This window comes from Gastrolobium bilobum, unplaced genomic scaffold (genome assembly GCF_033153095.1).
Source record: "Gastrolobium bilobum isolate Gb01-03AN ecotype WA unplaced genomic scaffold, APGP_CSIRO_Gbil_v1 utg12574, whole genome shotgun sequence".
Taxonomy (NCBI): domain Eukaryota; kingdom Viridiplantae; phylum Streptophyta; class Magnoliopsida; order Fabales; family Fabaceae; genus Gastrolobium; species Gastrolobium bilobum.
Genome location: NW_026898098.1, coordinates 103,058 through 115,750, shown reverse-complemented (window position 1 = coordinate 115,750; position 12,693 = coordinate 103,058). Strand labels below are relative to the sequence as shown.

The following is a 12,693-nucleotide window of genomic DNA, read 5'->3' as shown; positions in this document are numbered from 1 at the left end:
TGAAGATTATTTTAATTGAAACAATCGGATGATAATGGTCCTTGTTTCTTCATGGGCTGATTGTTCAAAGGTCAGAAGCTAATGTTTAACTTTAAATGGTAAAGAATTTATTGGATATTACTTGAATCAGAAATTGCAGATTGAGATTCTTAAGTAATTAAATGGCTTAAAATTATAATGTTTATGGCAACTCAAATGGACTCTATGTATAACATGCATCTTGTCACACGTGGAATTTCTCCATATGAACTGTCTAAAAAGGAAAAACAACTGCATATGAAGCAACTAGGTAATTGAATAAAATTAGATTCCTTGATTGTATACTTTCCTTTGCAATTGTAATGGCACGTGGAAATATTCTATATATTTCTTCTCTCAAAGCCTTTAGAAGGGTGAACAATTCAGAGAATAGGGAAAAGAGACACACAGAATGCTTGAAGTTTGGCCATCTCTCAAGAGGACACTTCAGTGCAAACCAAACTCAAAAGAAGTTCATGATCCAAATGCAAGTAGGCACCAAAAAAGTAATCAGATAACAAAGTTTGGTAAGCTTGAGCGTTCAAATATCAAAGGTTTCATCCAAGGAACCAAGAGGAACTCAGAAAAACAACTAAGTTTCAATCCAAAACCCAAAGGGGGCATTGACATCACCAATCCCATAATCCATGATATTGTTCTTGATAGCCCAAACAGTGAAATTAAAATTTTCCGATGTTGTCCTTGTCCTCAAAGCAATAGCGGCAGTGAAGGTTCGGAAGGTCCTCATAGAAGAAGAAGACGGTCAGCTACACCTTCTAGGACAATCAATCCTGTCGATTACAATGAACCATATGTGTGCTCTAACACAAGGATGTTGGATCAGATGGATTCTGAGCATTCAGGTAATGATTTGTAGTTTCCTAGTTGAATTGATATGTCTGAGTTTAAGGTGCTTCCGTGCTAGAAGTGTTCATCTTTATTCATTGAATATAGCGTTATGTAAATGTTGTCATATCAAGGAGAGTTCTTAGGGGATTTATTGCAATTAACATATGTTGACTGGACTTCCTCTTCTTTGGAGATTGCATTCTGTGCATGTTTTCTTGCTTTTTTGATGAATAGAGCTCTGATTAAAATTTTTCTTCATCTTGATTTGAAGTTTTACAAAATCAATTTTAGAAAATTTCTGTTGAGTTTTGGCTTATTTAATTTTTTTTTTTTTTTGTGTATTGTATTTTTAGATTTTGCAATGCGAGCTTCTGATTTTCATGTCCTGAACAATGATTCAAAACCTTCAGCCAACTAACTTTGGTGACTGGCTGTAAAGCATTTAGCCTATACACTTGATATCACACCACTTCTGATTGTATTTGAAATAGTTTTGCAGCTAATTACTGTCCATATGGTATGTGTAAACCAAAGCTAAATGGCTTTCATCTACTTTTAGAAGGGAACAAAAACGAATGAAAGCACTTTTTGTATGTGCTGAAATAAATACTATTAAGAACCTAGTTCATCAACATGTACTATTTTGCAGTCATTGAGCTTCAAGAAGAATCATCTAGGCAGATTATAGAAACAATATGTGGAACAAGCTCGGTTAATCCTGAAAACATGTTGGGGCAGATTGGTTGTATCTTAAAAGTCCAGAGCATGACAAAAACCCTTGCTTGCTTTGAGGAATATAGAGAAATGGTTAAGATTAAGGCTGACAAGCTACAGAAGAAGCACCCGCGTTGCCTAGCTGATGGAAATGAGCTTTTAAGGTTCCATGGCACAACTGTTGCGTGCCCTCTTGGAACAAATAGTTCTTATAGCCTTTGCACTTTAGACTACTGTGGTATATGTCAAATCCTGAGACATGGCTTCTCTACCAACGAGGAATTCCAAGGTGCATTAGGGGTCTACACCACTTCCACAAGTGGTAAAGCCTTTGATTCCATTAGGCCTTCCAATGAGAGACCATTTCTAAGAAAGTCTGTTATAGTGTGCAGAGTAATAGCTGGGAGAATTTACAGTCCTCTTGAAGAATTTCAAGAAAAGGTTGATTCAGGATTTGATTCATTGGCTCAAAAAAAAAGTGGTCAATCAGATGCAGATATTGAGGAACTCTTTGTACTAAATCCCAAAGCTCTGCTTCCTTGCTTTGTGGTAATCTACAAACAACAAACAATGAAAGTTAGAAGGTTCAACTCAAGCTTAAAGGGAACTTTTTGATAAGTGGCTTTTAACGGAAAGGTTCTCATGTCAGATTTGTGATTCGTCTGAAATATTTGAGCTTCCATAGATATATATATTTATTTGCTTGTGATGTATAGATAAAATATCAATTCAAAGTTGTACAAGATTCTTTCCAATTGGATTAACAATGACTTCAGCTGTTGCAAGCAAGAAACAATGATATATTCATTGTTATTAAGTTAATATTGTTTTGGAAACGAGATTAAAGTTTGATGCCTGCTATGTTAAATGATTATATTCTATAAAACAGGGTGGATGCTTGCTGGTATTTTTTCATTAGGAAGGGCTTGTGGTGCGTCTTTACTGATAAAGGGTATTTGTTTAATTGTCTAATAGTTAGGTAATCAAATTGGATTCATATGCCAAAATTTCTACCTATGGCCAATTTTTGTCCCTTCTTTTATTTTATTTGTAAATTGGTTTCTAAGTGCTCGCTTGGTGGAGAATTGGTAAAATTATTCTATATACAAGTTTTAACAGTTTATTTTGACACACTTAAATTAATCTATTTACTTCTGTCATATGTTTAACTAATAATTTTGCATACAATTCATATTTTTATTTTCCAATCATTTGTTTTTGTTTTATTTTAATAATCCGATTGAAAGATAACAATAGAAACGCTAGACTAATCATATGTAACAAAATACAAATAAAATAAAATTAGAACACATAATTATAATGGGCCGAAGAGAGGACTGTTTCGCTGCGTTCATTATAAATTGTCCGTCGCGGGTCATTTAATTAAGCGAGTTGGACCTGTGTGTATCTTTATCATATTAAGATGACTTCATATTTTTGTAGATATTTCACTCAATTATAATAAAGAATATTAAAAAGGAAAAGTTATAAAAAATTAGAAAAGCAAAAAAGGAATTAATATGATAAGAGGGGAGTGAGATGTGTACGCGTATTGGCCGAACCTTTATAACGAATGCTGTTGGCGTGTGTTCCTCTCAGTCACATTCTGTTTTCCATATTTTGCTGCAATCGACACGCAAACGAAGCCATTGTTTTCTTTATCTTCGAAGGGTATGTATATGTACTATGTCTCTCTCTTTCTTCTATATGTTAGATCTGAGCCTCTTTTCCTCTTGTCTACTCACAATTTTTAAATTCTTCAATGTATTATTGAGATTGCGTAATATAATTAATTATAATGCATTGGAGTCAAATCCAAAACAAACACAATCAGATTCGCATCCTCTCTAGGTATATTAATGTCAATTCACTCTGGTTTTTTCTTTCTTTCTAAGATTGGATCCATTCGACCTTGTAACAAGAACAGATTGTGTGATATTGTTTTCGATTATCATATTCTTGCAATTGAAAAATCCTATTCTGTGAATACTTAGCTGGTGATTAGTGACGATTTGTGAATTATGTGCTTCTTACAGTTACAGAATATTTTCAGGAAAGGAAAAACTCTGAGTCATACAGAAACTGAAATTCTCGATTTTCCTATTTTGTAGATCCTCGTTTCTTATTAGTTAATACATTAACATTACTAGCTGATATATGAGTAAAAGGTCCTTTTCTGGTTGTCTTTTGTAGTTTTGCTGTTTTAATGATGAGTCGTTCTCTTTTTTTATTGCGTTTTGGTTCACTTAAAGCTCTTGTAGTATGAATAGTGAGATCTTGAATGTATGTTGTTTTGGAGAGGTTGTTTGGTGATTAGAATGTTGTTGAGGGTTTTGTAATTGTCATCTCTGAATGCGCATTTATGGCTTGATTTTCTGAGGTCCTCTGTTTGCGTATGGCATTTAGTTATTCCTTATGAAGGATTAGGTGTGACAGACTGTTTTATTTGAGGGAATACCAAGTCATTTCATAGAAATTCTAAATTTCCTCAAAGATGTCAAGTGGGTCCAGGAAGAGCTCACAACCCAAAACCTTAAAGTATTGGGTTCATGAGTTCATCTACTTATATTCAGTTCACTTAGCCTATTACCAATCAATTCACTTATATTCAGTTTCACTTATATTCAGTTCATAGTCCATTACCAACCAATGTGAGACATCACACTTAAATATCCCAACAAAAGATTCTGAACTAATATCTGGGCTTGATCTCATGAGTTTTTTTGCTTCTCCTAGTCACCAAGTAACTGATGTTTATTTACCCTTAAAAAATGTAACTGCTAATTGATATTGAAACTCGTTATTGTATTTTCTGTGAAGCCAAAAATATGTGCTGTTATCTGTGCATGATTGTGTAGAAAGAGGGAGAGAAAGGTCGGATTGCAATGCAAACTTGATAAGTCATAATTTCAGGCCTTACATAACATTTTCATAGAATCACAACTTTACTGGTGTTTGACAATTGACATGATGTACAGCTTCAGGCGGACGGAAGAAGGTTGTCGTAGAAGCCATGGTTCTTGACTCCATTCTGTCTTCTCCTGCTATGAAGTCTCCATCTTTCAGGAGGCAGTTTACGAAGGATGAACTGGGAAGTTGGTCAACACTCGTCCAGAGGCATCGCTTCCTCTTATCTGCTCTTGTTCTCCTAGCTATCCTCTGTACTGTTTATCTTTACTTTGCTGTCACTCTGGGGGCCAGTGGCTCCTGTTCTGGGTTGACTGGAGCGCAGAAAGCTTCATGCCATATGGAACATGTTAAGGATTCTATGGCCAAGGGTAAACTGAAAATTCTTTGATATTTCAAATATAATTATGAAGAATTCTTTTTCTTCTTTTATTTCCTCCAGAGTATAGGTGAAATGAAATCGAAATATAGTTTTCGGCTATAGTGTGATATGTATACATACTGTTTATCTCAGTATTTGTGAGCTAAAGTGTACAATACTCGTAGAAAGCAATTTCTTAGATACATTATTATGTTAATATTGGTGATTATGTACTTGTAGCGGATATTTAAGTTTTTTAGCATCGTAGTAACTAAATGAAGTTTGAGCTTACCTAATGTTTTTGGCTGGTTCCAATCACTTCCAAACATCATATTCCTTATGTTTGTCTTATGTCTGACACGGTGTAGGGACCTTTTCTGAAACTGTCTAGTATTCTGTATAGCCGATTAAGAATAACCTGAATAATTCTCGCTATGAGTGATACTATTTGATCTATTACTTTAACTCAGTTATTTGTGGTGGTGTGATCACGATGCTTTAAGTATATAATACATAAGTCCTATTGCCAAAAGGGAAAAGCTGAGAAGAATATTTGTATTTTAACCGTATTTTTTTAACATAGCAAACAATTTTTCACAAAGCATTATTCTGAATTACGTCAAGAAAGTAAGAGCTAAACTAAAAGTTTGGAAGACGTGAATGTGATTTTGATATTTATAGTGCCTTACCCGAAATAAAATTTTAAACTAGTCAGGAGATAAAAACTCCCATTTGCAACTTGCTCGTTGTGGTATAAATCCTTGGCTAAGCACCCCAAGATGTTCTCAGAGCAAGAATATGAGAAAGAAAAGGTATAGGAGAGGGAATTATCTTATGATTGGGCTTGCGGTTACACTTGGTTAACTCATCTTTAATATGGTCATATTTACCGCTGTATTTATTACGAATAAATACAACATATCATGCATGAATAGATTGATAAAAATATTTTGTTTAATAAGGATCATATCATAATTACTAAAATCCTAAATGGGTTGGACACAATTATTTGTTGTTGTATGAATAGGTTCGCTTTTTCTGCAGTAAGTCCAATACGATGTCGTTTTGGGACGAAAATTATGGTGTTTTTATAATTTTAATTTATTTCAGGATTATTATAGTCTTTATAATTATAAATTTTTAATCTCTTAATTCCAAAACGACGTCGTTTTGGAAGTAAATTCAGACTTATCTGCATTAACTGCAGAAATATTTTTCTATTGTATGAATTACAACAAATCTTGCATGAATAGATTGAGAAAAATAATTTGTTTAATTGTAAGATCATCCTTTTTAACAATGGTGTGGGTAGGTGTTCACATCGTAGTAATATTAGTCGCATCGTCAATATTGACTAAATCATATTGGTGGTGACAATTATGATACTAGTGGCAGGTGTGATTGCAGTAGCAGTGAAGGGAAAGGCAATGGAATCGAGCAGTTAAGGCACGAGTATGGTAATTATTTATGATGAATTTGATTGAAAGCTCATCCGATTTCGAGGAAATTATGATCTCTACTTGATGGAGCGGGCATTTTTTTTAATAAATTATAACCCATTTTTTATAATAATTATTTCAAGATATATTACCTATTATCTAATTTGATTTTCATTTCTATTCCAACAAACCATTTTAATAAACAAAAAAAAAGATTGGAAATACACGTAACCTTAAAATAATATATTATTTTTTGTTGTTGTTGTAAGATCACAAAATATTATCACACCTTTAAAGTATGAGATTGATTTTCGTTCTAGTGTTAAATTTACCTTGATTAAAAGATATTTTAAATTGTTTACCAAAAGAAAAAAAAGATATTTTAAATCATTTTCAGTTTTATGCAATTGTGATCTCTAGTTGATGGAGTGGTCATTTTCTTGATAAATACTAATCGCTTTTTATAATTATTGCGAATAAATAATTAATAAACGGTTATCATATATTGCGAATTAATAATTAATATCTTAACCGTTTATTTCCGTCAATCAACGGTTATCATTTATTGCGAATTAATAATTAATTAATGAGTTTGATTTGAAAAATGATAACCGTTGATTGTCGGAAATCAATGGTTAAGATGTGGTCGTAACATTGTGCGTAACATTATTTATGTGTCACAATATCCTATCCCATTTTCATTCAATCGATCAAACCTTTTTAATAAACAAAATTAGATTAGAAATACACGTAACCTGATAATAATATTTTAATATTTTTTAAGTAAGATCACAAAATATTCTCGTGCCTTTAAGTATGAGATTAAATCTCGTTCTAAAGATATGATTTTTAATTGAAAAAGGAAAAATTAATTTAATAAAACCTCACAAGATACTTACTCTGTTGTAGTACTGTAACATCACGGGCGCTGACGAAGGCAGAGAGTGATCGTCGGTGCAAAATGACACAAACAAGGAGCGACTCCTAGCAGGCTTCTAGGAACGGGGTACATGAATAAATCGAATCAACACCCGAAAGAGAGGAATTCCAGAGACTGTGCTGGTATGGGACGGTACAGTTGAGAATAACTTATAAGAATTAATTGGTACTACATATACTAACAAGATACATCTACTTTTCGGTAACCTGGAACGGAAGAACTCCATTGTTAAGCGTGCTTGACTTGGAGCAATTCTGGGATGGGTGACCTTCTGGGAAGTTTTCCCGGGAAGTGTTCGAGTGAGGATAAAGCACGCTGAAAAGTCTCGTGTTAGTGTGTAGGGACAGTCGTTGATCCTTGCAAGTTGTCAGGCATTACAAGTGCCTCTCTTCCAGTACGGTGTGGTTCGAGGACAAACCAGGCGGAAGCTGGTGAGCATGTAACATCCCAGGCGCTGACGAGGGCGGGGAGTGATCGCCGGTGCGAAAGGGCATGGTGCGAAAGGGCACAAATAAGGAGCGGCTCCTAGCAGGCTTCTAGGGACGGGGTACATGAATGAATCGAATCAACACCCGAAGAGAGGGATTCCAAAGACTGTGCTGGTATGGGACGGTACAGTTGAGAATAACTTATAAGAATTAATTGGTACTACCTATAATAACAAGATGCATCTACTTTTCGATAGCCCGGAATGGAAGAACTCCATAGTTAAGCGTGCTTGACTTGGAGCAATTATGGGATGGGTGACCTCCTGGGAAGTTTTCTCGAAAAGTGTGCGAGTGAGGACAAAGCATGCTGAAAAGTCTCGTGTTAGTGTGGGTACAGTCGTTGATTCTTGCAAATTGCCAAGCGTTACAAGTACAATTTTTTTAAAAGATTTTTATTGTATTTGGTTTGATAGGTTTGATTGTATTTGAATTAAAATTTTATTTATTTTTCATTAAATTTTTGAAAATTAATTTGAAATATTTAATGCTATTTTATTAAATTTTGAAAAGTTAAATTCAAAGGTTTGACTCTTTTCATCCAAAAAGTTGTGATAAATTTCAAAAACAGATTTAGTGCACAATTTTTTGAGATTTTCCAAGTAATCGATTTTGAGATTTTTTTTTATAAAAACTATGAGTTTTTTTTGAGTATTTCTTCTTAAGAGCATTCAACACACTGTGAGTTTTTTTTTTTTTTTTTTTTATAAGTCTATGCAACGTATTCTTCTGAGTTTTCCTTCCGAAGTCACATTCAAGAAAATTGAACAACCAAACCTAAAAAGATTAATTGAGCACTCCTCTTAGGTTTGATTTATATGGTACCTATATGTTTATTGATTAGAAGCGTGTGACGTAACCTTAAACTATTTTTTCATAATATTATTTTTATTTAAGTTATTATCAAAGTAAATTATAGGGATATAATTATTTAGTGATAATTGAGAATTTGTACTTTAGAAATTATAATTAAGATATCTAGTGATAGCTAGAGACTTGTATCTAAATGTAGTTTTGAGTAATACTTGTACAAGGGTAAAATATGTTATAACTTGTTGAAACATTATAATCAAATTTTTTTTCAATTGAATAAAATATCGCACTATTCTTAATTGCTTAAAATTATAATCTTTAAATTTACATTTATTAAATTGAAAATTTTTATACAACTCATTCCACCCTTTTGAGTGCACATGGACAAACAGATATAACATCCATAGTGCAAGCTTTCAAAACTGGTGTATAACTTCAAAGTGTCTAAAATAGCTAAATAAAATATTCAAAATATTACCTATAAAGTTGACCTAAGTGTTAGTTTTGTTTAACTAAATAGCGAGTTAAGTCGATGTCAGTTCGTCACCAATAACGGCATGTGGAATTTGATTTCAGATTTCATTTCACTGAAAAGCAAGTTTGTGTTGATTTTCCCTTTCCTTTAGAGTGGGATCCATTGCCTACTAAATTGGTCAAGCACGCTACCTATAATTGGTGGCATGAGTAACGGAAAAAGGGGAGTGCCAAGCTAATTCAGACAATTAAGATAGCTACATTGTTCGCTTTGAAGTATGAATTCCTATAATTGCCAACACCAATGTGCATGCTCAGAATTTTGTGTACTCATGCTTGTGGCGTTGGGTCTCCCAACATGTCTCATTTGTTTTTTAATTTATTCGGTAACCAGAAAACTATAAACAAAATTGAATAGAAACCTATCGATATTGGTCTTGCCAATGCCAATTAAACCAATGAGGTATATAGTTTTTGTATATTGAGTTTACAATACAACCATATATGTTCCATCTTATATTCTAAGACAAAGCCATTCTTTGGCAACTTCTGACACGTGGCTGCTTCTCCTTCTGACACGTGTTTGTTTTCACACTCCACAATTAGAAAAGTTTCCTTTTTGGGTAATTCAGGGAATAAAAAAATTCAAAAAGAAATTATAATCTGGACTCAAAATTGATGGCCACGATTTGCTGTCCAAAATCAATGGTGCAGATCTGTTCTCATTTTTATTGGGACACAGCTCATCTTATTTTCAAATTCTAAAAATTAACACACAGCTCATTTTATTTTTAAAATTTAAAAACTGACACCTCAATTAATGTTCACCTACTTTCTCCGTTGGAATTGTTAAACGTTTAACAAAACCTACACGCTTTTTCATTTTTTTTAGTCGTTCTTCTTCTTCTTTCACATCTTCTTCTTTCTCCTGTTCCTCAAGATCCTTGCCTTTTCAGGTGTTGACGATCTTAAGCGCCGGATCGATAGCTCTCACTCTGAAATCCTGGATCTCGAAGCTTCTCATTCGCGTCTCCACAAGCATTTCAAGGTTTCTTCTTCTCACGCTTTCTTGCTCTCCTTGGTTGCATCAATTCAATAGGGTTTGTGAAATTCTTTTTGTGTGGTTACTGATGACAAATTTTTTTATGGCGTCTTTTTTGTAGGGTTGAACCCCCAATAGAAGATATATTGCATGAGAGATGAACCCCCAAGTCCGACGACATCGTTGAACTCCCTCTCTTCCCTCTCCCTCTGGTCCTTTTCCCCGTCGCCATTCTTCCTCTTCAGATCTTCGGGTTCTGGTACTGGATAATGTAAAAAGTAATTAATTGTCAAAGGGTCGAGGGTCCTATTTCTCCTACTGGCAACCGACCTGTTTACAAGGTTATTTTTTATAATTAATTGGCATATCACCTCTATCTCCTCTCCTCAACTGCAACACAACATCTCTTTATGCTTCTAATTCGCTTTTGCTTTCTACAGGCTAATGGTGTCGCTGCATATTTAGTCACGCTGATTACTTATCTTGCCCTTTGGTGGTGAGGGTTTCCGGCTAGAATCATTATTATCTTCTTAAAGTAATCTCTTTCAGCATTATCTAGATAATAAAATGGCTCATTGGATACTCGGTACTCTGGCTTATCATTTTGTTAATTAATTTCCTTTTTTTAGTTAAAATTCTAAATAATATGTAGTATTGGTACAATGAGATTATTCTTTCTTTGCTTTCCCTTACTATGTCTTTTTATTTCACCAGATACTCTAGAGGCTTGATTGATTATATTTTCTTCCATTTTTGTTGTGTTTCACTTTTTTATTGTGTGTCTCTCTCGCCCAGTCTCTTCTGTTAGATCTTTGGAATAAAATAATGAAGATATCATTTCACTATTGCTGATGAAATCAAGATTTCATTTCATTTCATTTTGGATATTATGTATTATGTTTGAAAATGTGACTAATAAGTAAACTGATTGAGTGGAGATTTTGCACACAAAGATCAGCAGTTTTTATTTAACCCCCACCCACCAATAAAAAAATCAACAAGGGAGATCTGAAGATGCAGTTTTGAGGTTTACCAGGAATGAAACTTGGTATGATCCCAGGTTGTTATATATGTCTAATGCACATGTTACTATGTGTTCTGTAAGAAAATTGTGTGAAACTTTCCTGCTTTACAAGCTTTTCCTGCAAAGCAAGATGTTTTACCGCTTTTACTTTTTCAGTGAGAGATGACACATACTTTTTGTATGCATTTTTCAGGTTTGGGATATTCAACCCTACAATTGTTTATGATCATTTGGGAGAGATATATTCAGCACTCATCTTTGGAAGCTTTGTCTTTTGTATTTTCTTATACATAAAAGTGAGACAGTTAAATAGTAGAACTTACAAGTTTTTTGTTTCCTATGCAATTTATATTGAAATTTCTGACTCAACTTTACATTTGCTAGGGTCATTTGCCACCATCTTCTACTAATTCTGGCTCATCTGGGAACATAATCATTGATTTTTACTGGGTAAACTAATCTCTGCTTTTTACTTTGACTAAATAGTTTCACAAAGATTAACTCCCAGCATGTGTTATCTTCCGAATGGTTACCCGTCCACTGCCTATTATCTACATGGAAGCTTTGAAGCCTGTTATACATAGAGATGTCAAGTCTTCAAACATTCTTCTTTCCCAAGGGAGCATGTCGTCAATTTTTGATTAGTTTCTTTGAATTATAACGCCTCTATAGTCTATATCATTAGTTTGTGCGATTATAATTACATTGAGGGGAAAAAAGAAAAAAAGGAGCTGCACCCTTTGATGAGGTGGTTTGTTGATTTAGAAAGGCAAAGTTTTCTTTTTAATTCATCCTACCAATAATGTACTAATTATGGAATTGTGTTTATTATAATGCATGCATCGTTGGCAATGGTTGAATATGTGAATAATTTTTGCTTAGCCATTATGTATCCGTTGACTGAAACCGACCATTAGACATAATTGCATTTATAAAATTTTAATGAACCATAACCAATGTTTGAAATTTTCAACCAATAATGTAGGGATTACAATTATGTTTTGGTCAGTGCGGTTACAAAGAGGATACGCTGAGTTCCAAAAAAACCCATAAAGTGTAAACCCAAGGGAAGAAGCAAAACCCAGAATTCAAAACAAAAGCCTCATAAAATAAATTAGCTAATTACAAAGTCAAACTAAAGGAAAATAGGTCATTATTTATTACAAATATAAAATTATACTACTTTCTGCCTTGAAAATTGAGTCTATTAATTTTGCTACATTCAAGAAAAACTATAATAACAATGAAATCACTCTAAGATGTTTCCTATTTAAGTTTCTAAATTCGAAATTTTAATTCAAATTTTTAATTCTACCACTTCTTGATGCATTGAAATTGATTAAGTCTATTAATGATATTTATTATTATACCTAAAAAAAATTTTTGCACGAGTAATTATTAACCCTATTAATATCCCACTATTGAGCTTAATTAGTAAAAAAATAAAATTATTTTGTGTATAAATAGTGGCTGGTGACTCAAAACCCAGAATTCAAATCAAAAGCCTTATAAAACAAATTAGCTAATTACAAAGTCAAACTAAAGGAATTATAGATTAAACAACAAAATACTTAAAATTATATATAATGTATAGTTGATTAAAAAATAATTTAAATTCGAAATTTAA

The 12,693-nt window shown here is 33.3% G+C and overlaps 2 protein-coding genes across 3 annotated transcripts; both read left to right on the top strand.

The window, feature by feature from the left end:
• Positions 1-430: 430 nt before the first annotated feature.
• On the top strand, positions 431-2,196 carry LOC133312845 (uncharacterized). Its single transcript, XM_061514122.1, has 2 exons — positions 431-881; positions 1,517-2,196. Exons 1-2 carry the CDS (start codon positions 431-433, stop codon positions 2,194-2,196), a joined length of 1,131 nt encoding a protein of 376 aa, XP_061370106.1.
• A 927-nt stretch (positions 2,197-3,123) lies between these two features.
• Positions 3,124-5,131, top strand: LOC133312864 (uncharacterized). 2 transcript variants are annotated; one of them, XM_061514137.1, is made up of 2 exons: positions 3,124-3,252; positions 4,560-5,131. In XM_061514137.1, exon 2 carries the CDS (start codon positions 4,595-4,597, stop codon positions 4,877-4,879), a length of 285 nt encoding a protein of 94 aa, XP_061370121.1. In that variant the 5' UTR covers positions 3,124-3,252; positions 4,560-4,594; the 3' UTR covers positions 4,880-5,131. The 2 variants fall into 2 exon arrangements, with proteins under 2 accessions (XP_061370121.1, XP_061370123.1); XM_061514139.1 differs by lacking the exon at positions 3,124-3,252 and adding an exon at positions 3,326-3,432.
• The last annotated feature ends 7,562 nt before the right edge of the window (positions 5,132-12,693 follow it).